This window comes from Sciurus carolinensis, chromosome 12, assembly GCF_902686445.1.
Source record: "Sciurus carolinensis chromosome 12, mSciCar1.2, whole genome shotgun sequence".
NCBI lineage: Eukaryota > Metazoa > Chordata > Mammalia > Rodentia > Sciuridae > Sciurus > Sciurus carolinensis.
This window is the reverse complement of record NC_062224.1, coordinates 21,578,252-21,603,865: the sequence shown is the minus strand read 5'-3', so window position 1 is coordinate 21,603,865 and position 25,614 is coordinate 21,578,252. Positions and strand designations below refer to the sequence as shown.

Here is a 25,614-nt window from a genome sequence, read left to right as displayed (position 1 = left end):
ATATACTACATTTTCTTTATCCATTCATCTGTTGAAAGGCACCTAGATTGGTTCCATAGCTTTGCTATTGTGAATTTAGCTGCTATAAACATTGCTTTGGCTGTGTCACTGTAGTATGCTGATTTTAAGTCTTTTGGGTATAAGCCTAGGAGTGGGATAACTGGGTCAAATGGTGGTTCCATTCCAAGTTTTCTGAGGACTCTCCACACTGCTTTCCCAGTCATTAGTTTTTTGGCGGTACATCTTGGTTCTTGTTTGTTCAGGGGCTCTTCTCTCTCTTCATGCCACTATCTCAACCCGTCTGTAAACACTTATATTCTTCTTGTCTGTCACATCTCTTGGAAATTCATACTAATATTAAAATTAAAATAATATTAATCTCTTGGAAAGGTATCAAACTATTATATCCTGAATTCATTTGTATTTTTTTAAATGCTGGCCCTTGCTAAACATAGTAGTATAATTGAAATTACAAATTCATTTCCCTTGTCCCCCTTGACTTTGTTCTTCAGCTATTGCTTTCCTACAGGGGAGTCAGTGGGAGGCCCTGTGGGAGGGAATGACCCAACCAGGCACAAAGCCCCAGTCACAATGGCTGCGCCAGAAGGCTCCCTGTCGCCACACGGCAGCTCAGTGTACTCTTAGGGTTCTTTCTCTGTGCCCTACTTGGACTTCTCTCCCTCTTCTACCCTTCGGCCTCCCATCTATGAGTTTTGACTATAATTTTACTGTCATCTCCAGGATCATAGCTTCTCAGTGCTGGTTTCACATAGGCCCAAATAAAGAGCTGGTAGACGAATGGAACTTCCAGGTTTCCCCAGGGATCTCCTTTGCCTCTCTGGTTATATCTCTAGATTGTATTAGCTTGGAAAGATGGAAAAGATGATTACTATTTCCCAGGACTAACAGTAGGAACACATGTCCGGGACACGTTTACAACACAACTTCAGAACTATGGACCCATTAGACCCACATTTATTAAGAGTGTCTAAGAAACTATGATCTTAAAAGTCAAACCACTGCAGTATTTTGTCCCCAAACCTCACAACATTGAGCACTCTCCATCAGGGACGTTCATTTACTGTGGTTACTTTAACAATACTAAAACTTAGATGACTCTAGGGTCGCAGGTGTAGCTCAGTGGTAGAACGTTTGCCTGGCATGTATGAGGCCTTGGGTTCAATTCCCAGCACTGGGAGGAAAATAATCTTAGCTTAAAACACCACCAATTTATTATATTATACAGGTGAGAATTCCAAAATGAGTTTCACAGGCCAATATCAACCTGTGGGCAGGGCCACGCTTTCTCTGGAAGACAAAAGGGACAATCCATTTCTTGACCTTTTGCAGCTTCTAGAAGCTATGCCCATTCCTGGGCTCATGCCTCCTTCTATCTTCAAGTCAGCAGTGTAGCACCTCTGGTCTTTCCCTCTCTGCTGCCATCATTACAGCTCACCCCTGACCTTGAGTCCCCCACCTCCCTCTTCTACATGTAAAGACCTTTGTGATTCCTCTGAGAACACCTGGATAATCTCCCATGTCCGCATCCTTCACTTCATCACATCGGTAAAGTCCCTTTTGTAAGGGAACATCAGCACAGGTTCCAGGAACTAGGGTGTGGGCAGGTTATAGGAGAGGGACATTATTCAGACTCCCATGTCAAGGAAGCCACAGTGTCACAAATGAGATGTCTCTAAAAACACAGATCTCAAAGTAGACTTTCTGATTCCTTTATTTATTTTTCAGATGCAGAGAGAAATTGTTTATGCAAGAGGAGATGGCCCAGGTGCCTCTCGACCCGGATCCACAGCTCATCCGCCCCACGGGATTCCCAGTTCTCCACCATCCACTCCTGTGCCTCATTCCATGCCTCCCTCCCCATCCAGAATTCCTTATGGGGGCACTCGCCCCATAGTTGTTCCTGGCAATGCCACTATCCCCCGGGACAGACTCTCCAGCCTGCCGGTCTCCAGATCCATCTCACCAAGCCCAAGCGCCATCTTGGAAAGGAGAGACGTCAAGCCAGATGAAGACATGAGCAGTAAAAACATCGCAATGTACAGAAACGAGGGTTTCTATGCTGATCCTTACCTCTATCATGAAGGAAGGATGAGCATAGCCTCCTCCCACGGTGGGCACCCCCTGGATGTCCCTGATCACATCATTGCATATCACCGCACAGCGATTCGGTCGGCGAGTGCTTATTGTAACCCCTCCATGCAAGCTGAGATGCACATGGAGCAGTCGCTATACAGACAGAAATCAAGGAAATATCCAGATAGCCACTTGCCTACTTTGGGCTCCAAAACACCCCCCGCCTCTCCTCACCGAGTCAGCGACCTAAGAATGATAGACATGCACGCACATCATAATGCTCACGGGCCCCCTCACACCATGCAGCCAGACCGGGCCTCCCCCAGCCGCCAGTCCTTTAAAAAGGAGCCAGGCACCTTGGTGTATTTCGAAAAGCCCCGGAACGCTCCAGGATTATCTGGCATTGTGGACCTTGGCCCTCCTCTAGTTGAGAAGCAAGTTTTTGCTTACAGCACTGCTACAATCCCCAAAGACAGAGACACCAGGTAAGGCATGGGAAGGGTAGCCATGGGTGGTCTATGCTCACGTGTTGCTGAGGGAGGGCTGTCAAGAAATCAAATCAGAGAACAAATGCCGAACTCCGGCCATGTACATTACAGGTGCTGCTGAGGGCACAGAGAGGCATCCGCGGTTGGCCTTCTCTGCAAAGAGCTTCTGAATCAATGGGGTCCTGTGAGGTATGCAGTAGCCATGATAAAGAGAACTGGTGTACCCACAAGGAACATCAGTCCAGCAGGTCTCTGGACTGTGGTCTTGCCAGCATTATCACTAATGTAAATCTGAATCACATAGAGAAAATTGTGATTAGCAGTAACCGTTCAGAGAAATAGATCAAGAGATCATAATAATTGATCTGCTACGAAAAATAAGGAGTGAGGGATTTAATTGTTTGCAGTGGCAATTTGTGTTTTTCCTTTAGAATGCAATTTTGTTTTCTCATCTGGTTTTGGGAAATGGAAAGAATGTGTCATTGCCTGTCTTGTAGGATGATAAAATGTGAATTTGCATGAACATAGAATGGTTTAGATTTAATATTCACTCAGGAATGGTGCTAAAATCAGCAAAACTTTTCTAGTGAACAAAGCACTCTGGGTATTTAAATTTCTTTTTATATACATATGTTTTTATGATTTACCAGTACAGATCCTTCTTCTCATGTTTTGAAACCCCTCCAAAATTTATAAAGTAATAACAGAAAAGCAAATTTCGGTAGAGGGAATTTCTCTAACCTGAATTGGTTGAAGGAAGCCAACATATAATTATAATGGTAAAAATCTAGTCAAGGAAATTGAGGCCAAAAGAAGTGAAGAATTTTTATCTGATCTCATATGTGAATTCACAAGGTGTATAAAAAATAAGAATCAGATATTCAGTCACTCAGAACCTTCTTAGAACCACTGTTCCTCACCTAAAATGGCATTATCACTTACTGTTATATAACCTTATAAAAAGAAGACCAAACTTGTGAATGGAATGTGAACTCTCTACCTCAATGTTTTCACAGAAATCAGACAGTCCTGTCCCCTTTAGCAAAATATCATGGAAAGCTTGTCCCTCCTTATTTGTTCAGTCATAAGGAATCTCACAGGAGACAGATTTCAGGAGAATGGAACAAGAATGAACATGAACATTTTGGGGTCATTAAGGCAACAACAGATTCTAACTCACATGGCTAAAAAACATCAGTGGTGATTGCCTGGATTATGCAGAACTCAGAAAAATTAAGGATTGGAAAATAGTATTCACTCTCTCCTTTTCAAAGTTTTTAGGAAGTAAAATTCAGAGAATCAAAGAAAGGGACTCTTTTCATAATCCCGGACAGTGAAGAGGGTGGGATAAATGCCCACAGTGGCCGGCTGGAACAGACCAGTGTCACAGCTGGAGAGGAAACCACCAAGACGTGTCATGGGCTGGGAGCTTGTGCTATGTGCTTTGCAGAAGGGGTAACAGATGTGTCCCCTGCAGTGGGCTATGAGATGTGGATTGAGGAGTGGTGTATCACTAGAGGATGGAATTTAAAGCCACAAGAATTTAGTCCAGAAAATGATAATAAAAAGAATCCATCTCCCGGATATAATGTTGAGAGCCAGGATCCATCTTCCCTATCATCCCACCATTTCAACACCTCCCCACACTGCCTACCTTGTGGGGATCAGAGGATCAAGACCGTTGATCCCACCATGATCATATTAAACTGGGTCCACCCACTGGGTTTGAATACATTTTGGCCAACAGTGGTGTGTGACTCCTTCCCAGTGCCTAGCGGGGTGTCATCCATGTGGTTACCACATGCAGACAACTTCAGGGCTTTGCTGAGCCACATTTTCAGGGACTTGATTATTAGAGAGAATCAAACAAGAGTCTTCTGCAGGCTGCGGTCTTCCCTATGCAGCTCCCTGACCAAAAACTGGAAGGACAGGAACTTTCAGTGCTGTTCTCTTTTAGGACCTCCACTCTCTTTTTAAAGAGGAGTTGCCCACCTCAGAGACATTTTTCCAAATCTTAGAAAATTCTGTGGATTTCTGTTTTACATGTTAGAAAACCTTTTCAGAAAATCTAAGTTAGTAGACATGTAGAACAGAAAATATTTGAAAAAATGACCAAAAAGATTAATGTTCTCCTAAAATGCACTGTCATTATTGCCATCATATTCTGACATATGATTATAATTGTGAATGTGATTTAACATTTTCACATTTTCCCTTCCCCAAAAGAAGACTTTTATCTCACACATCGGGCTGGGTGACCTGTTAGTCAACTTGACCACAAAGAGTAGAACTGGTGCTTGTGCGTATGTGGGCTGGCTAGACTCCGTTCTCTAATAGCCCTAAACAGACACACACATGTACATAAAGACACCCATACACATGCACATGGACACACAAATGCAGACACACCTGTATACACAAAGACATACAAATACACAGAAACAGACACCCACAGACGTATACATATACACACGGTACTTAGAAACACACACATATACCTCATACACCACAGACACACACATATATAACTACACACACACAGATACACATATATGTATACCACATAAACACACAAAGATACACAGACCCACACAGATACATGCACATACCACACAGATGCGAGCAGACACATGAACACACAGATATAAGCACGTAGACGCAGATACAGACAGCCATGCAGACACTCATATACCCTCTGTATTAATAGCTGCTATTAGTAAAAGACTAACCTCCATCCCAGCTCAGCCGGGCAAATGCCAAGAGTGAATAGTGACTCTCTAGTCAAAAGAACTGAACTCTGGAACTTTGGCTCTCCGTCTCCTTACCCATCTCCCCACTGCTACCAAAACAGGCAAGAAGGTGGGACAAAGGGAGACGCGTAGGACCTGTGCCCATTTCCTTCTCTCCGGCTATCCCTCTGAATCTGACAGTGAACTCTTGGAGAGCTTGGTAACTGGACTGAAATGCAGGGTTGCTGGGTGTTACATGACTGTTGATGGCAGTTATCATTTACTTTATCTTTTTATGAGCAAGCCTATGTAAGTAGTTTGTACACATCAGGAGATGTAATTGTCCTGACAACCCACTGAGGTACGTACTAACATCATCCCTCCTTTACAGATGCAAAAACTGAGGCTCAGACAGGTTAAGTAGTTTGCCCAGGTTACAGAGCCAGAGAGGGGCATAAAATGTCCAGACCTGTTCAAGAATCTATACTTTTTACTACCGTGTAGTATATTCTTTCTTGGGACTGAGAACCATGAGCCCCATCTTCATATAGCAAAGAAGTAAATTCAGGAGTGAATTCTGAGCATTTCAACCAGAATCCTTGAAAAATTGTTTCAGGACTAGATGCTAAGTAACTGCTCCCAAAGGATATTTACAATAATAAACATGGTAGAATTTGCATAATTATACTGCTAAATATATACATGCCATTTAAAACATAACTGCCCTAGCTAATATATTAGCACAATTATGCAGAAGTAGGGAAAGAAGGAAGAGAACATTCTTGGTCGATTTTGTTTTCAAAAAAATGCATCTGAGTACTATGTCAAAGAAAAAAAATTAAAATAAGAACACCAGAAACAATTACTGAAGCACAAAATTATAGTCCATTGTCTTGCTTATCCCATGACGTTATTTTAGAAATATTTAATCTGGATAAGTACTTTTAAAGAGTGTTCAACCCCTTAAAGTCTAACTTCACGAGTACAGGGTATAAAGTGCCAAACCAATTTCTGTTGCAATTTCATAATATTAAAAAGCAAATAAATCTTAGAGTGCTTTTTATATGAGACTCTCAAGTGAAATTTTGCATCTAAGATGTGAAGCTACAAAAACACAGGAGGGAGACTGAGAAATTCATAGCTCTGCTTTCTTCTGGGCGCTGCTGGATTCAAATACCGTTCCAAAGAGCACTTCCATGTTATAGCCCAAATAACCGCAGGACGTTAGTAATCAGAGAAAAAGTCTTTCACGTCCATACCCAAGAGCCACCCAACCGTAGCTTACTTGAAGGAACACGCAGTTGACATGGAAATGAAGAGCTAAAGACTAAATGGCTCGATCTTGATTCTTATATTTAGTCGCGGGCCTTTTTCTAATGAATTTGCCGTCTCTTTTCAAAGGTGCTTCAATAAGTATCTACTAATGACCCATTCTATCTAGAAGATCTAAAAAACACAGAGTATATGGTATGTGATTTGGGGGGGTTCTTCCAAGGAGCCCATGGACGTTGGAGTAAAGTAACAGATCACAACCACTTTGACTTTCAGGACAGCAGTTCTCATGTCTGAACTTCTAGAAATAAGACAACCTTAAGTGCTGAAGTGGCTGTACCCAAGTGACACCCTTCACCTGGGTCTTCAAGAGGAAAGTGGGTCTGAAAACCTAGGAGAGATGCAGAGGGAGACAGCTTATGGCAGACAGTGCGTGAGGTTATGAAATGACTTAATTAAACAGCATCATGCTCTCTACCCAGGGCACATAAAACAGCCCTCAAGAATTGTAAAATTTGAGGACATGTATGTTTTGCTATTTTCTGTTTGTAGCTTGGATTGTATAGTGTAAAACATCTTTTTCGAAATAACTCTCCAAATTCAAGTGTGCTCATTGCTAAGTGACTAATAACTCCCCTTCCAAATGTGTAACAGATTCCTCCAAATGGAATATGATTTGTCAGACTCAGTAAACTTGAGCTGAGATCATATTTTTACACTGTTCTTTACCTAGGGCAGCTAAATCCAACAAAAGAGGAAAGAGGCTCACTTAGGAGCAAGTTCTTGCCCTGTGTCTAGACAAAGAAAAGCCACGTGAGACCTCTTAGGATTTTTGCAACACTGTAGACTTAAGTGAGCAGAAACTCTTGTTTTGGGTCAGTTAGGAAGACTAAGAAAAACTGTGTCTCAGAAACCTGCATGCTAACTGGTGGTGTGTGTCTGTTTTTAATCTTTTTAACAGTTTCTCATTTTACAAGGATTAAATGTTATTGTGATGGTAGCTTTGAGAGGTGGGATGGATCCTTGGTTTAGCAGTTGATTGGGTGAAAGTCTAAATTTGGGTTTCTATCATTTAAAATGTCCACAGTGACTGGCAGACTTTTGAAGATTTTCTAAGCTGTGCTTTATCCTGCTAGGGAGCAGTGAGTCTGAGTGACCCAAAAAGAATGATTGCTTCCCCAACCCCCTTCTTGGTTAGTCATAAGTGAGCCACGTCAGAGATCTCCTAACTACTTGATACCACTCTAAAGCAGGGCTTTTTGGTCTCTGTGCGCTGTTGACAGTTCAGGCCTGATGATTTGTGAGTGGTGGGGAGGGGGTGACCTGTGCTGAGCAGCCGCCTCTTTGGCCTAGAGGTCTTTGGTAGACCCCCTGGAGCAAAATATGCCCCAAGCCTGCCCTAGTCTTGACAATCAAAGATGTCTCCAGAAATTGTCAAATGCCCCTCACCAAATTAAAATGCTCCTTGTTGAGAAACATTGATCAAAAAAATTTGGAGTTTTCAAAAAACATAATGAAGTAGAGAAATGAAAGGCTGCTCATGCTCAATACATGCAAATTGTGACATTCATAAGACATGAATCACACCAATTATTACTTCAATTCTGCCATAACTTACTTCTTGGTAAAGCAACTCGTTGTTGACAGAACTTGCTGTTATTACCATCAATTCAATCGATCTCCCAGCAACCATTTATTGAGAAGCAGTAACTTCTCGTAGACTTCAAAGGCAGACTGCCTGGGTTCAAATCCCAGTTCCAGTACTTCTTCCCAATGTCTTTGACCACTTATGGAATTTTGTTCTGCCTCTGTGTGCTCATTTGTAAAATGGAGAAATAATAGTAACTACTTCATAGGATACATGAAATACAGCAAGAACCCAAGAATTCCTACATTGAGCACTCTACTAAACGCTACCGGGAGATAAAATACACAGAGATGGCTTGGACAAAGGACTGCCTGAAGAGATAAGGAGGCATATTTTTAAATATAATACCAAAAAACACAATATGATTGAATAGGGGTGGTGAGAAAGTAAACCTAATTGGAACAGAGAGTAGAATTAGGGGGCTTAAAGATTCAAATTAGAATAGAGCCACTTTTAAGTCCATTTCAGGAAAGTATTAGAGCGGTGTATCCTCTTGGGTTCAGGGACAAAAAGAGAAGCCAGCTGTGGGTCATCCTTTTAAGATTGCTTCTAAGCTATATGACTGATGATAAAGACCCCTAACAGGTTTGGCTGAAATTATTAGGTTGTCTGTTTGGATACCTGATAACACTCGACTGACCCAGCTCTTGCCTGAATTGCTATTTCAGGAAATCCTAATTATGGATCAATAAATGTTTATTAAGCTTCTGGGTTTAGCTGTCAACTGGATGCTTTTCTCCAAAAAATTTAGATGTGGTTCTCATACACAAGGCAAATAAACCGAGAAGACCATCATAAAACATGAAAAGTTTAGTATACGTGTGTAAGTTATGCCACAGTTAAATACAGGAAGCTTTTGGGCTCTGAATGCCTACTGAATACCCATTTTGGAGAAATAACTACAACAGGATTTCATTGGTGGCATTTTTTTGGCTTCGATAATACCCTTGATGTTCTTCTTGTCATCTCAAGAGTGACAGTGTCTCCTAGCAAAGCAGGAAGGAGGGAGGAGGACATGCCAAGTCCAGCACATCTCCCAAAGGCTTGAGCTTCAGGGAGAGATTTTTTCCCAATGTTGCAAAGTCCAGCTGGAAAGTTAGGACACATTTTCCTTGGAAACGATGCCGAACAACAATAGGATTAATAATACATTGTAGGTTAAAGAGGGTTCCGTGGGCCAGCTGGAAATCCAACCACCACTTATTGCAAGTTCTAAACAATGAAAGTACAAGTAAACTTTTCAATTACAAGACTGCCATAATTTGGGGGCTGCTCGTACATAATTAATTCCAAAGTAGTGATACAGACGGTAATTGCTAAGAATTCAGAAAAGGGAGCACTTTCCCAAAGTTATTCTGGTCTAGAAGCCTCCATGAGAATATTAAGATGGTCTGGAATATAAGGCACGTACATGAGGAAATGAAAAGATCTCATTTGAGATGGCAGACTGATCTTTCTCCAAAATTTATATTTCTACCATTACCGTACCTATAAAAATGACATTACAATATGATACTTTTGCCAGTCTCAGATATCAAGTAAGTACCAGTAAATAGAGCTATTACTTCCATCACAGGAATATAATTTCATGGTTAAGTAATATTTGCTAGACCTTTCTTTGCTGAGTTCAGGCAATAGATATCTGATAAATATATTTGAGATCTGACAGAAGACTGCTGGGGAGATTCTGTCCAAAATATCAGAGAATGACTGCCACAAGATCTGTGCTGCTTTAAACCAATTTTTCAAAAGTAAAATCCATCAACTTCCCTCATTATATCAAATTAAAATGCACCTCTCCATCTTCTCTGAACATTCATGAGGTGCTGTCAATCAGAGACCTTAAGTCTGAAACCACAAACGAAACCAGAGTTGCCTGTGTACTTCAGATAACTCCCTTTCTTTTCCAACTAGAGCCTCTTCAAAGAGAAGAGTAATGTGAGGGTGCAGATTTAGCCTCCTTAAAAGATGGCAAGATCAACCTTGTGTAGATTCAACATGGCAACCACCCAGCCTAGGGATGGGGCTTATGGGAACAGCCAGTGGCACAGCAGGTGCCTAATCTCAGGCTCTCCTAATGCCAGGAGCATGTTAGCCTCTGTAGTGATTAGCTGTCCTCTCAGGGGGAAGATCAGGGAGATTATATTCATCCTTATTTGAAATCTAGACTTTATTTTCAATGAACGATGTGATTCAAAAATATAGCCAAGTCCAAGCATGAATTCTAACTTTCAAAAATGGTGGGTCTTGGGTTGGGGTTGTGGCTCAGAGGTAGAGCACTTGCCTGGCATGTGTGAGGCACTGGGTTCGATTCTCAGCACCACATATGAATAAATGAATAAAATAAAGGTCTATCAGCATGTAAAAAATATTTTTTAAAAATGGCAGGTCTTAAAAAGTCAGTATTGCCCACTACTCTTGCGTAGGCCAAGTTGTATTATCAGCAAATACTTCAATGCCTGACTTTAGAGAAGAAAAAACAGAATAGGAACCCCAAAGGTGCTACGGCCAGGGCTATGCTAGTCAGATATTTTCATCATCATCATTCTGTCTCAACATTCTTTTCTCTTCGTGGATGAAGATAGCATGTCCCTACCTCCCCCATCATGCACAAGTAACTAAGAAGACAAAATGAATAAAGAAACAGGCCACATATAGAAAATATCTTCCTTCTTTTTTCTAAGCATCATTATCTTTTTGTCTTTGGCATCCACTCTAAGATTTTATAGATCAAAAGCGAGTGGGAGAGGGAGCTTATTTTCACAACCACCTGAGGACCACTCAAGAGACATCTCCTCATAGCTTCTAACGCCATCTCTCATTTGAAGGTAAATTATAGGCCCTAACATGAATGAACAGCTCTTCCTACTAGTTTGTACCTGTACCAAAAAAAAAAAAAGGAGATGTCATTTCCAGAGCATGAATATTAAAGATTTCCCTCAGGGAAGAGAGAAAAAATGCAAAGTAAGTGATTTCATGAAGCAGGGTGTAGGCTCTCCCTAGGGAGTGGAGGCTGTAGTCACCCAATGGAGAGCCAACAGGAAGAGAAGTGCCTCACCCCAGGTTGCACGTCACCGCAGGACTCAAATCCGAGCCAAGGACAGAGAGAACACTGGCATGGAGGTCTGAAGACTAATTTGCTGTTATTCCCAAAGAAATCCCTGCCTCACTGAGCTTCAGACACCTTCGCTATAATCTGGGGATGGCCACTAGTATTTCTCAAGGGTTCTGGGCAGTTTAAGTGAAAACAGGTACAAAAGCACTTTGTGAACCAGAAAGTTCTCTATTAATAAGAGCCTTACTGATCTAAAACCATGAAGTCATCTAGTCATGCTGGCCATTTGGATCTGAGAGACTATTGTGTCCTTGTCCCTGACTTGGAACCGTTTTCTGGTCCCAACCAGAACAGGCTGCACAGAAAGTAAATTGTGAAATAGATGAAAGGCTACCTGGAGGACTTCCCAGATGCATTTGCTGTGCTCGGAAGAACCCTGCTGGAGTGTCAGAAATTGTGTGCATTGGGAGTATAAGCCTAGGTGTGGCTAAGCTTTGCCCTACTTGCCCAGGCTGCCACACCCTAAGGTTTTTTTTTTTTTCTCTCTTCTATCAAGATCATAGACCCATAATGAGAAGAAGTATGAGGCCCAAACAAATTCCTTCCAACAAGAAAATTTGTAATTCTGGAATTCAAAGTCAGATTGGATTTCAGAAATTATCTCCTCTGGGTGGTGGACAAAAGGCAATGGATATCTGTAATCCTTTAAACGAGGGGTAGAAGTCTTCTGAGACCCTGTGCTGTCTATTTGCTGAGACCTTCAGCCTTGTATCAGATAGATTTCTGTTACCTATAACAAAATACCTGAGATAAGCAAATTGATAAGGGAAAAGGTTTATTTTGACTCATGGTTTCACAGATTTCAGTTCATGAATACTTGGCCCTATCACTTTGGGTCTGTGGTAGCAAAGTACAGCATGGCAAGAGTGTAGTGGAAGAGGCTTGTTTACTTCATGGTGACCTGGAAGCAAAGAGTAAATGGAGCCAGGGTCCCAATATCCCCTTCCAGGTCATAATTCAGTAACCTAACTTCTTTCCATTAGGCCCCACCTCTTAAAGGTTCCACCACCTCCCAGTAGTGCCACAAGCTAGGAACCAAGCCTTCAACACATGGGCCTTTGAGAGACATTCAAGATCCAAACTGTAGCAAACCTCCTACATTCCGTGTCACAAACTTCGCTCCACATTCACAGTGTCCTGGGTTGGAACTTGTCAGAGAGGTTCCTGCCTCAGGACTTTGCAGTTGTCGTTTCTGCTGGCTTCTGCATTCTCCCACCAAACACCCACTGACTAGACTCCAACCTCAGGACTCTACCCAAAAGCCCTCAGCTCAGGGAGGCCATTCCTGATCATCATTTAGGACATGGCAACACCCCTGGTCCTACCCCAACCACGGGCAAATATGTAAAAAGTGTAAGTAATTAAATAATGTGTGTTTACATATAAACATATGTGCTTATATACTTTTATATTTCATGGTGCAGTCAATTAAATGATTATATATGTGTTGGCCGGGCATGCCTATAATCCCAGTGACTCAGGAGGCTGAGGCAGGAGGATGGTGAGTTCAAAGCAACTTAACAAGGTACTAAAACAACTCAGTGAGACCCTGTCTCTAAATAAAATACAAAAATGGGCTGGGGATATGGCTCAGTGGTTGAGTGTCCTGAGTTCAATCCTCAGTACCAAAATATATGTCAGGGGGGATAAGCTTATATAATATATACGTGCATATTATGTTTGTGTGTATATAATATCACATATGCTTACTGCACCTCGAGCCTGGCCCCCAGGATGAACGTTCACAAGGGCAAGCCCTTTGTTTTATTTACCACATATCCCCAGCACCTTGAACTGTGCCTGATCAGTACCTAAGAGATATTGGTTAAATGCATGGACGTGAAGGGGTATGCGCTAGCCTCACCTTCCATAATGCCACACAGGTTATAAGAGACCTGCCTGCTCATTTCATCATTTGCTCCCATTTCCCACGTCACTGTAGGATGACAGTCTTGTAAGAGGTAAGGGGGTTGGTATCCCAGCTGGATGGCTGAGGAAACTGGGACTCAGACATTCGGTGACTTACGAGTAGAACCTTATATCTCCCCTTGGGTGTCAGGGTGTCACCTTGAATGCAGCATGTCCAAAAGTGAACTTCTGTCTTCCCATCTCAGGCGGTGACAACTCCATCCATCTAGTCACTTAGACCTTGGTGTCCTCCTGAAGGGCGTCACATTTGAACACCCTGAGGATACAGTCAGATCTATATGCAAAGATGTCTTAATTCCAGCTCTTAACTCTTTCCTTCACAGGGACCTCCTGGTCCAAGCCACCGCCATCTCACCCAGTCCACCATGTAGCCTCCTATGAGGTCTCCCCATGTGTCCCTGCCAATTCAGTCTGTCCTCAACTGAAAAGGCAGTGTTCTGGGGCCCTCCTTAGATCACTCCGCTCTACCAGCCTCCTTCCCCTCTTCCTTTAGTAAAATGCTCCCATTTTTACCAGAGTTATTCACGTTAGCTCTTTTAATTTTATCACATTTTTGTTTTTGGTTTTGTTTTTGTGGTGCTGAGGATTGAACCCAGGACCTTATGCTTGCGAGGCAAGCACTCTACCAACTGAGCTATATTCCCAGCTTTTTACCACATTTTTTATTATTATTTGTTCTTTTTAGATATACATGACAGTAGACTGGATTTTCACACACTGTACATACATGGAGTATAGCTTATTCTAATTAGGATCCTATTCTTGTGGTTGTGCCTGATGTGAAGTTGCCCTGGTCATATGTTCATATACAAGGTTAGGAAAGTGGTGTCCAATTAATTCTACTGCCTTTCCTATTCCCTTTGTTCCCCTTTGTCTAATCCAAGTACTTCCATTCTTCTCCTCCCCACTCTCCCTTTTTGTGTGTTATCATCCACATATCAGAGAGCACATTTGGCCTTTCGTTTTTTGGAACGGGCTTATTTCACTTAGCCTGATAGTTCTATCCATTTACCAGCAAATGCCATCATTTCATTCTCCTTGATGGCTGAGTAATATTCCATTGTGTATATAGACCACATTTTCTTTATCCATTCATCTGTTGAAGGACACCTACATTGGTTCCATAGCTTAGCTGAGCTGCTTGTGAGTTGAGCTGATATAAACATTGATGTGGCTACATGATGCAGCCACCTGTCAGGTCTCAGGAGGTTTACTATTTCCGAGCTGACTGCTCTGTCTCCATCATCCAGGAGTACCTTGTTGACAGTGCTGAGAATATAGGAAGCCCTCAGAATCCTGGTTAGGATATAGCACCCATGTCTACCTAAGCAAGATCATCTGAAGCCTGGGACAAGGAAGAAAGATTCTGGCATACTGGATCCCAGGCACCTGCACCCACACCCAAAGTGATTAATGAAGTGAACTGACGTTGATTGTTGATAATCAAACAAGTCCCAAGCCTTTGGGAAAATGAACACCATCAGTTACTAGTACGTGCATCCCACAGAAGCTTTTATCTCAGTGCCTGAGTACATTTATGAAGATAGAAATAGATTTTTTTCCTCCAGATATATGTAAATGGGGCTCCATTTTTTCCAGTTTCCTTTTAAACAGACATCCTTACATGTGTGTATCTTCATGCATCATCAGTTAACCTCAGAGCATTTCAGATGGTTTGATCACTGTCTCTTTCCTGACTTGGGAAAACATGGCTGCCTAGTGACAACGAGCTCCTCTCTGTTTCCTTAAAACATCACCAAAAGGAAATGGCATGGGAAGAAATAGAAGGGACACAGTGGAAGGAAGTTAGGTCATTGGCAGAATGCCCTTGAATGGGATATTGGAACCCTGGCCCTTACATGTCTCTCTCATTGCTTCCTGGCTGCTATGCAGTTAACAGACCTCCGCCATCATGTGCTCCCACCAGCATGTGCTGTGCTACCACAGATCCAAAGCAATAGGGCCAAGTGACCCTGAATTGAAACCTCTTGAAACTGTGAGCCAAATTAAACCTTTCCTCTTTTTTTCAGTTGTGTATCTCAGGTATTTTGTCACAGTGATAAGCCTGACTAACACTGAGTAAGGAGCCAGAGAAATTAACAGGGACTATCCCAAAAATACTGATGACTGATGGAGGCAAAGGGTTAGTTTGTATAAATAAGGGAACTGAAGACAACAAAAAGTTGCTTTACTTAATAGAGATTTTGGAGTTTCAGATATAGACAGTAAAACCATCCTGAGTTAGAATTCAAGGTCAGAGTAAGATTGAAAAAAAGAGTTTAAGAATCTGAAAGCATTCTGTGTAGATACTAAAGCTACAAGAGATATTGAACTGGGGTGACTAGTAAGAGGATTCCCCTACTCTAGCTCCTTAAAGCCTCACCAAAAGGAAATGGGTAGGAAAAAACAGAAGGGACAAGAGGGGTCATTTCTTTTCATTTATTTCCCCTCCTAGATAGTCAAAAGGCAAAGCCAATTTAGCCTGGACACAAGGAGGCTGGGAAAGAACCTAGAAACAAGAGTCCTGTCAGCAGGTGGTGAGGGATTGTGAGGTCCATACCAGGTGCTATAATTTGGTTGGTTGGTTTTTTGGTTTGGTTTGGTTTGGTTTGGTTTGGTTTGGTTTGGTTTGGTTTGGCTTTTGGTACCATGAATTGAATTCAGGGGCACTCGACCACTGAGCCACATCCCCAGTCCTGTTTTGTGTTTTATTTGGAGACAGGGTCTCACTGAGTTGCTTAGAGCCTCACTTTTGCTGAGGCTGGCTTTGAACTCGCCATCCTCCTACCTCAGCCTCCCGAGCCACTGGGATTACAGGCATGCACTACCACGCCCAGCTGGTGATAATTTGGATATGGAATGTCCCTCAAAGGCCTATCTGTTAAAGGCTTGGTCACCAGTCTGTGGTGCTATTGGGAGGTGGAAGAACCTTTAGAAGGTGGGCCAGGTGTGTCAGAGAGGAAGACAGCTTCCTGGGCTGAAATCATCCAAAGATGTGGAAATGAATTTCCTGGCTGTTGGAACCAAACTTACAGATGTGTAATTCCAAAATCAGAAGCAGGGGACACATTGAGATGGATTGAAGTCACAACAAGGAATACAGAATATACTCAGTCTTCCTGCTCTCCCCATGAGCAGAAGTCAGAGAGGGGGGAAAAAATAGCAGATTCAATCACCAACATCCCTTCAATAAATCCAGATGTTTCAATGATAAGTTAATTTTATTGGGAGGCTTTGGAACCACTTCTTTAGTTATATAGGTTTGCTGCTTTTTTTTTTTTTTTTTTTTTTGTAACCAGTAGATTAACTTTGGGCAGAAATAGAAAATACAAATAGAGTCATATATGTGAGGATTTCCCATAAATTCAGATCATTTGGACTCCAGGGATTTTTGTTTGACTCATTGGAAAACAATGCCTTTACTCAGGTTTTTTCCCCTTGTACCATAGACTCAGGGCATGAACAAGTAAGGGCATGGCTTCACTTTAAACCTGTTGACTCTTCAGGTGTAGAGGATGCCCGGAGCACTACCAGGACTAAAGGTTTCCGTTGAATTAGATTTCTAATTGGAAATTAGATATCATGAGAAGAGGGCGCTGCTGGGATTGACCAGGCTCTGTTCTGCGCTGTTTAAGGTGGAAGCACATAGCACCCATCCACACCTGGCACAGCAATACCTGCCGACCAACTCAGTGACCATTCATCACTTTCTCAGGGGAGAAAGATGAAAGATCATGAGCATGAAGCAAAAAAAATTCACAAAATATTAGAATCGGAAGTGAATTGGCGGGCACCTCAGAAGTACTCTTCGAAGGCCATTCTTGGTTACTGGAGTTCTTCCTGACTCCTGTGCCACTGGTTTTCAAAAAAAATAACCGGTTAGGAAGGTTAGTGCTTCTGATTGGGAGCTAATCTCATCAGCTCAGTTGGCTGGGTCCAGTCAACTCCTCTGTAGCTCCTTTGGACATTTAAAAGCATATCTTGTGGGATTCAGTATAGGGGACTTGCCAGTCTCGTGCTTGCTACAGCGTTGACCTATTTCTTAATAGCCATTAAATTGCTTAGCTCTACGGGATAAGAACCTAATTCGGGCTAAATGAGGCCTGGATCGGTTCAAAGACCCAGCCCTCTCAAAAACTGGTGAAGGTGAAATTTGAATCAAAAATTGTATAAATGGAGTCACTGGCCAAAAATATTTCCCTGAACGCCAGTTTCTTTCCCTACACTCTGAAAACAGAGAGCCACCCCTGACCCCAAGCAGTGTGGTCACAGACAGACATAGGGCTTAGAGGAAACCTGGCTGAAGCAGTAGCTGAAGCCGGATTCAGTGGCACACACCTGTAATCCCAGCCGCTAGGGAGCCTGAGCAGGAGGATCCCAAGTTCAAGAGCAGCCTGGGCAAGTTAGCAAGACCCTGTCTCAAAGTAAACATTAAAAATAGCTGGGAATATAGCTTCATGGTAGAGCACTTGCCTAGCATGTGCAAGGCCCTGGGTTCCATCCTCAGCACCAAAAGTAAAAACAAAAAAAAAAGCAGTAGTCATTGAAACCAGAATCAGCACTTTCAGAATGTGACTTGAAATTTTTTTATTCATATTATGTTTGGACCTCCAGAAGATTCATTCAGCCAAGCTGACTTATGACACTAAATAACTAGTTAACCATACCTACTAATCACATAAATATGGTTTATGGAATTATATAAAATGGTTTATGAAGTCATTTTTGAAACCATCTTTTCAACAGTAATTACCCCCCAGTTCTGTAATACCTTAAAGCCAGTGACGTTGGCAGGAATTAGCCCAGGCATCTTTAATATTCTGATGATTATCATGCAAAATTGCCACTGCAGTAAAATGACAGGGTTGTGTTTAATTTCCCTTCTTCCACTGCATTTCTTTTATATTTTTCCCTTTTTACATTAAAACATACTTCATAGCATTTCATCATGGGAGAAGGCTGCGTAAATTTCCAGTTGCTGTAATTTAGTTAAACCATAAAATTGTTTCCAGATTACCAACCATGAAATGGAAAGACAATCTTATTTATGAATTTATAAATCAGATAATCTCCCTCAAATGAATCCTGAAACCAGAAACACTTTGATGATTAACTAAGAGGGGAAAACTTTTCTCATTACCATGTGTCAAAAGAATTGTATTTTCGTAGGGTGGTTTTGGCTGAGACGCAGCAGCACACGTCTGTGCTCAGTGTGCTGTGCCTTGCTGGCTGCATCGTGCTCAGACCCTGCTGTTTTCTGGGGCCGGGGAGAGACACGCTCCCTCTCTGCTGCCTGGCTCAAACGTCTGAACCCTTCAGAGAAGGATGTCAGTCATCTCACCCTATGTCTCTGCTACATCACATCTCCTTCCTGACGGCCCTGCCTGGGAAGAGGCCACCCAGGGAGTGTTCATGCACTAACTTACAATATGAGAAGGTGCATGGAGCCCCTGAATACCCATTAGATATAGTGCTTTGCTCCTGAGCATCTCATCCCAGGAAGTCCTACAACTATGCCCTAAAGGATAAGGGAATGAGATGTGATTGGGGAATTGTCTTTCTCCAGGTCCTAAAACCTTTACCTGAGGGAAGCCCAGGGGAGAATCTAGGTACCCATAGAGCTGAGGAATATGCCAGTGTTCACCCTGCAGACTCCTGCGTGGAGATGACTTAGCCTGTGCTTGACTTTCTAGAATTCTAACCATCGTGATAAACCAGTTGAAGATCAATGTCCTCTATCTAGAATCATTTTGGTGCTATGTTTGGGGGGATTTTTGTTTTATTTGTTTTGTTTCTTTCTCTTTTTTTCTTTTTCCTGCTCTCCGTTGTTGGAAAAGATAATGAAAGCCGTTGATCAGAGAGGGTTCAGAAAGAACACTGGTTTAACCCTAATCAGCATTGTGCCCATGTCCTGCATTGGAATCCCTTCCACCATTTGCCTCTTAGCAGAGTCTTAGCAGTTGTAGACTCACCTATTTTCTTGCATTTCTTAATATCACTGTCTTCTTTGTGTTCTTGGGTCTTACCATGCCTCACAATCTCACCCCTAGTTGTACAGAACCCTTAAGTCATTTCTTAACCACAGCCATCTAGATTCTAAAAATACCATGCCACTTTAAAAAAAAAAAAAAAGAAAGAAAGAAAAGAAAAGATACCTTCTTTGCATTGCCTGAGATTGAATAAGATACTGGTAAACTCGTAGTTCTGAATGGATCTCCTATCTTAGGGACATAAGTTTGGCTTCAAGCACTGCTGGGGACAGAGCCAGCCCCTGTGGGACAAATGAGGGCAAGGGAAGACTATCACCTGATACTGAGCACTTCCCCAAAGAAGTCATTAATTTCCCAAAAGTTTGTGTGAGTTCCTGTCTCCATTATGGCCAGTGCATGATCACCATTACCCCATTGCTTCTGAGATATCACTGTGTGACTTGGTTCAGTAAACTTGGGATTCCCACTGGGTTTTTACTAACCTGCTTTCCTTATTTGAATTTCTGACTAATTTTTCTCTTTGACACGTTAGCAATTTTATGGGAAAGAGGTGTGACTGATCTATAACTCATGAGGTTCAGCATCCACTGGCGTGCCTGGAGACATTTGCCAAGTCACTCCATAGAGATGCATTTCCACATTCACCTTTGGAGATTTCTTTCTACTCCATTAGAACAGAGAAATCATACTATCGATACCTAATTTTTTTTCTTTTTGGGGTTTACAGTCATTAATGATCCTTACTGCATAACTTATATCTGAAAAATTCAGTGTTGTGACAGACCATCCATTTTAAACTAAAGAAAATGCATGGACTTCTGAAGTCAGAGGCGTGTAATTGCAAAACTGAAATGTCACATGGTGATGTGGGTCCCATTCCAAGGTACAACTCATCAAGCCGTGCTTGAAAATGCCATAAAAGTTAGGACATGGATGTATCATCTCTCAATGAGCCCAACTTCGTAAAAGAATAGGTCACTGTTATTTGTTCCCCTGAGTACCAGAGAAAGTCACTGAACTGTATTTGAGAGCCATAGTGTATGCATACGCTGTTCGTAGCATAGGAATCACCGTTGTTCCCATGAAAGATCCATGAACTGAGACCCACGTGGTCGCTTATCCCAAGCTCACATAGGACACCTGCTCATGGGGTATGACAGTGAGCTACCCGTACTATTTAAGCCATTCTCTCCTCTCTTCCTGTTTTTAGCTACCAGGTATGCATAAATGAATTCACAGGAGGTGACATTTGATGCCACTCTTCATGTAGTCAGTTGTTTTTATAATGTGTCGAAAATAACAGTGACTGTTCTGTGAAATGTCCATTGTCTGAGGTCCAGAAATGTGATCCTATCTGAAATGTCTGCCATGGCCCCCGTGAGTTCCTGAAGACAGAGAGGTATGGTATCTGTCTGGAGTCAATAATGAAGGGCGTTGTTTTTATCAACGCCTTGTGATATCAGGTTGTTAGGGATGTTCATTTTCCTGCTTGATTCTATAAAAGCCTCCAGGCTAAAGTTTCTACGGCATCCAGATTGAGCATCATCTATTCCCAAACATACACTAATTTCAATCATATTTTCCACGGTCTTAATAAGAGACATTTGTTTGTGTTGCCCTTGGGCTATAAAAGAAGTGTAAATACACATACAGCAAACATCTCCATCATTCACACAAAAACCATCCTGCAGCCTCCCAGCAGAGAACAATTTAGAACTGTGAGTGACTGTGCAGCACCTAGCCTAGGGCACCCTTGTCCAGAGAGGAGCCTTTTGGTGCAAGGTAAAATAACAAAGCAGGACAGAAACCCTCAAAAACACATCATGCACCAACAGAAGTATTTGAGGAAGATTGCTCTCTTCCTTTCAGTTTTCCAGAAGGCCTCTGATGGTCTGCACAGTGTCTTTTTAGTGAGGTCACTGGCTTCATCCTCAACTCTGATCATCAAATCTCAATCTCAGCCAAGGATTTGCAAGCTCTTCCGGTTTCTGAGCCAGGTTGGAGTGAACTTTGGTGGCCTAGTAGGTGGTACATTTTATAACCCTCAGGTGGATCATTCACCTAGAAAAACCAGTCTGAAAGTCAATAGAGCTTTAACAAACAATTCTCTTGTTTTACAGAGAGAGGATGCAAGCCATGGAGAAGCAGATTGCCAGTTTAACTGGCCTTGTTCAGTCTGCACTTTTTAAAGGGCCCATTACAAGTAGTAGCAAAGATGCATCTAGGTAAAAAGAAATGAGCTATCCAATTAAAAACTTAAATTCAACCTGTTTCTCTTTAATCATTAAGATCATTCATTCATTCAAATTCGTTTCCTCGTAATCATTTCAAAGCTAAAATATTCACGTCTCTATGAATCATGGTTTTTTTTAATTTTTTTTTTTATTTTGTTTTCCTTCTGGTAATTCTTGGATGAAGGTAACTTTGACCCAGAAAGGGCAAATGAGCTTCCCAGTGCATGTGGCTTCATGGACCACCCCCTGCACAGTGCCTGCAACCACCGTCCACCTGTGTCCACGTCTGCCACCATCTAAAGTCACGAGTGTGCCTGGCTGCATTTCCCAGTGTAGGATGCACACCTGGGAAGCCTTTTCCATCCAAGCCAGTCATGGTGCTGATGATTGCTTAATCTCATCACTGCTAATTGCTTAGAATAATGAAGGGTACAAAAAAATAAGGGCATTTTGGAAAGTATGTCACTGACTCTCTTTTTCTTTCATTCAGTGAGAAAATGATGAAAACCACAGGCAATAGGAACCACACAGAAAGTGCAGGTAAGTAAATGTTCTTGGGAGGTCTAGGAGGCCTGCTGGTTTCAGAATTAGTAGACCTTTCCCCAAGTCCCCCAAGTCGGTGTGACTTGGAAGGCTTTGGGGATAACTCCCTACACAACAGCTTCCAGCTAGTGCTGAAAAATCAGCGTTAGTCATTGGTTCAGGGGATGAAACGTTGTCATCTTCAATCATCCATTCACTTGCTAATTCATTAATTCATTTATGTGGCCACACATCCAAGACATATTTATGTGCTTGGCACTGGATGAGGATGGTGGATACAGTAGGCATCAGACCCAGGGACAGTCTGCCTAGAACTTGGACTCCGATGGGAAAGTTGAGAATAAGACAAGTAATTTTATGTGTGTTGAGTTTCAGGAAGGACAAGAGAAATGTTTAACCCCAGGGCTGGTCTACACTGAGAGCATCCCCTTGGGAAAGTGTCAAAGTGAAGTGCAAAGCGTGGCCAGGACTTAGGGAGGTGAACACAGGCAGGAACCATCCAGGTGGAGGGAACGCAGATGCTGACCTAACTGGAGAGTGAAACCATTGGAAGCCTGGACACTGGCGAAGGACATCAGCCCAGCTACAGCATGAGAATAGACAAGCAGGGACAGGAGCCGGTAGGGAGCAGTAGTGGTCCGGGTGAGAGAAAAAGGTGTGCTTGGACCAGGTTCTGCTTTTTATTTTATTTATTTATTTTTTTGGGGGGGTGCTGGGGATCGAACCCAGGGCCTTGTGCTGACAAGGCAAGCACTCTACCGACTGAGCTATCTCCCCAGCCCCCAGGTTCTGCTTTTTAAATGCCAGTCTTCTCCAAGAAGAGGACCACTTCCATCATCAGAGTAGTTTCCTAGTCCCCAGGTATATTCAGTGACAGCCTCCCCTGCATTCTCCAGGCAGAGCTCTGTTGAGAAGATGTAGTCCCCCCCAACACCTCCTTCAAGTTAGAAATAGAAATCATCCACAGAAATGTGTTCAGATGCTAAATTACCCAGAAACATATGGCAAGTTGGGTGAAACCCCTTATTTGGGGAAACCACATCTCCTAGTTTTGTGCAGTGTAGTAGAGTGGACAGAATTTGGGACTTAGGTTTAATCCCCTGCTGGCCCTGGTTCACGCTGGCTGAGCACAGTTTAGCTCTAAAGCCAACAGGGGCTGCTTTTCCAGCATTTTGCTTAGAAATCAATCAGTGGCCTTGGCCAAAGTCAGAGAATTATTTCATGGAAATTGCTAAAACTTGTTTTCAGAGCAATTGCCAGTTTCTCTTGGAGATAGTTATTCGTTCATTTATTTTCTTATGTCTTATGAACTGGAGCAGGGGTAAGGAAACTACTAAAACCTTCCATCGCTTTGGGATCCTTATTAGAAATGATTAGTGTCTGATACCATTGATCAATATGCACACACTGGTTTATTATTCTCCTTCTATTCCTTTTCCCTTTTTGTGGAATAATAATTTAGTAAGTACTTTCTATATGTCATGCACTATTATGGGGTTTTTTCATGCATTAACCTATTAACTCCTGAATCCAGCCTCCAGGCTGAGGAGCAATTATGTTTCCATGTTTTCAATAAGGAACCTGAACACATTATACACACACATGTGACACCTATCAACCTAGTTCACATACCTGTCCTTTTATCACATTGTTTTATGTTAAGATACCCTAGTCTCTGAAAAGATATACCAGTTGTTTTATTTCTTTGTTTTGAAAATTTTTATAAATGTCTCTTTTGAGCATGGGGGAAGGAGCAGGTGTAATGTATCCTTGGATATTTTCCCCAAATTGGAATCAATAAGTCCAAAGGGATAAGCAGTTTAGTAGCCCTAGCGACACGTTGCCAGCTCTCTCTTCTGAAAGACGGAACCCATTTGCAAAGCCACTGGCAACACCGAGCACTCTTTCTCCCACGTCTCTGCTGAGTCTGGTCTTTCTCATTCTAATGTCTCAAGGCTAGGTACTGTCCACAGGGGTTTAGTTGCCATAGCAGCTCTATACAGTGCACAAAATACACGAATACTTCCAGAATCCTAGCAAGTATTAGCCCTGTTCTGTAGACAAATGGAATTACATAGAAGTCAAGGAACTTGTTTGACCAAAGGTACGGGAAAATCAGACTTCCTGGTTACCTTAGGGATATGTAGTTTACTGTAGATCCAAGGCACACAGTGTGTTCTGCTGCACATCATAACACTTAACACACATAACCCTATAAGGAAGTGTATCTGTCCCTATTTTATGATGCTCAGAGTTTAAGTTAGTCATTCAAAGCCACACAGCTGGTAAGAGTGACAGCCAGTCTTGCCAAACCTCAAACCCATGTTCATTCTATTACAATAAATTCACACCAAATGTGTACTTTATAAGAGTCAAATTAAGATGTAACTGACAAAAATAAATAACCAGGGATAGGTTAAGTACTCAGAAAAGAATGAGGTTCTGAGGACAAATCCTGTGTTGACTCTCACTAAACCAGGCATGAGGGGGACAGAATTGACTACCCATGTCTGGGCATGGAAGGCCAATCCCAGGTTCTGTGAACCTAAGTGGTGACCCGCTAATGGTATTCAACCAGCAGATCATCTCCATACTGAATCTAGACTTCAGCGCATTTACCTACAGATCTCAGCCAGGTACTGCTGCCGCCTCCAGCCTCAATACCTTCCGAGGCTCTAGGTGAGGAGGGGAGAGCTGGCAGAATCTCTTTCTGACACTCTGCTCAGAGAAATAACACAGTTAACAGCCACAAGGGTTCCCCCTGTGCCAGACGGAGCAGTTATGTGTGTTCACTCCACTAGCCCACATAATAACTCTTGGGCCCATTTTACAGATAAGGAAATAGAATCCAACAGATTGGTACTTGCTCAAGATCACACTACAGAGTGGATACTGAGAATGATTCCCAGGTTCTGACTTAAAAAATTGAGTGGATATCGTACTCCCTGGCTAAAATTAGGTCTGTAGAAACAGAAAGCAGTTTAAGGAAGATGAGTGGAAATAATCAATTTGACCTGCTTGTGGGAAAGTCCAATAGTGACTTGAAGCTGTTGGTCTATGGAGCTGAAGATATCTGTAGGCTGGTGACAAGGACACGGGATTCCTGGGCAGACAATGGAGGTGGAGATAATCTCTGTAGAAAGCACATCCAGTGAGAAGAGAATCAGGATAGTACGTGCAGGATTTCAAGGGTTGACAAGAGAAAGGAATTAGGAAAGAGATTGACCAAGACGGAGCAGTAGAGGAGGGCAAGGGAGAGGAAATGTTCAAAGTAACTGAAGAGAAATGACTCAATGTCACATTGCAACGGAGTCATGTCAGCCCTGGAGCACGCCCATCAGGCTGACAACTAAGAGCCATTCCAGTGAATGATGGAGTAGGAACCAAATGTGATGAACTAAAGAGACTATAGAAGAAGACATGGGCATCTCAAAAGATGAGCCTAGGACTGGCGAGGTAGCTCAGAGGAACAGCGACTGTGTAGCATGTGTGAGGACCCAGGTTTAAGCCTCAGCACCTCAAACAAAGTGGGGATAGATTCCATAAAGAAATTTGGTTGTGATGCCACTTAC

The 25,614-nt window shown here is 42.4% G+C and overlaps 1 protein-coding gene across 12 annotated transcripts in view; it reads left to right on the top strand.

The window, feature by feature from the left end:
• Kiaa1217 (KIAA1217 ortholog) overlaps positions 1-25,614 on the top strand; it is a 293,338-nt gene that overhangs the window by 224,796 nt on the left and 42,928 nt on the right. For 7 of the 12 annotated variants that reach the window (XM_047520203.1, XM_047520195.1, XM_047520193.1 and 4 more), the window contains 3 exons: positions 1,747-2,579; positions 21,386-21,490; positions 21,990-22,039. In XM_047520203.1, the coding sequence (XP_047376159.1) occupies positions 1,747-2,579; positions 21,386-21,490; positions 21,990-22,039 (988 nt within the window). The remainder of the gene's footprint in view (positions 1-1,746; positions 2,580-21,385; positions 21,491-21,989; positions 22,040-25,614) is intronic. The other 5 variants (XM_047520201.1, XM_047520202.1, XM_047520194.1 and 2 more) reach the window with 1 other exon arrangement.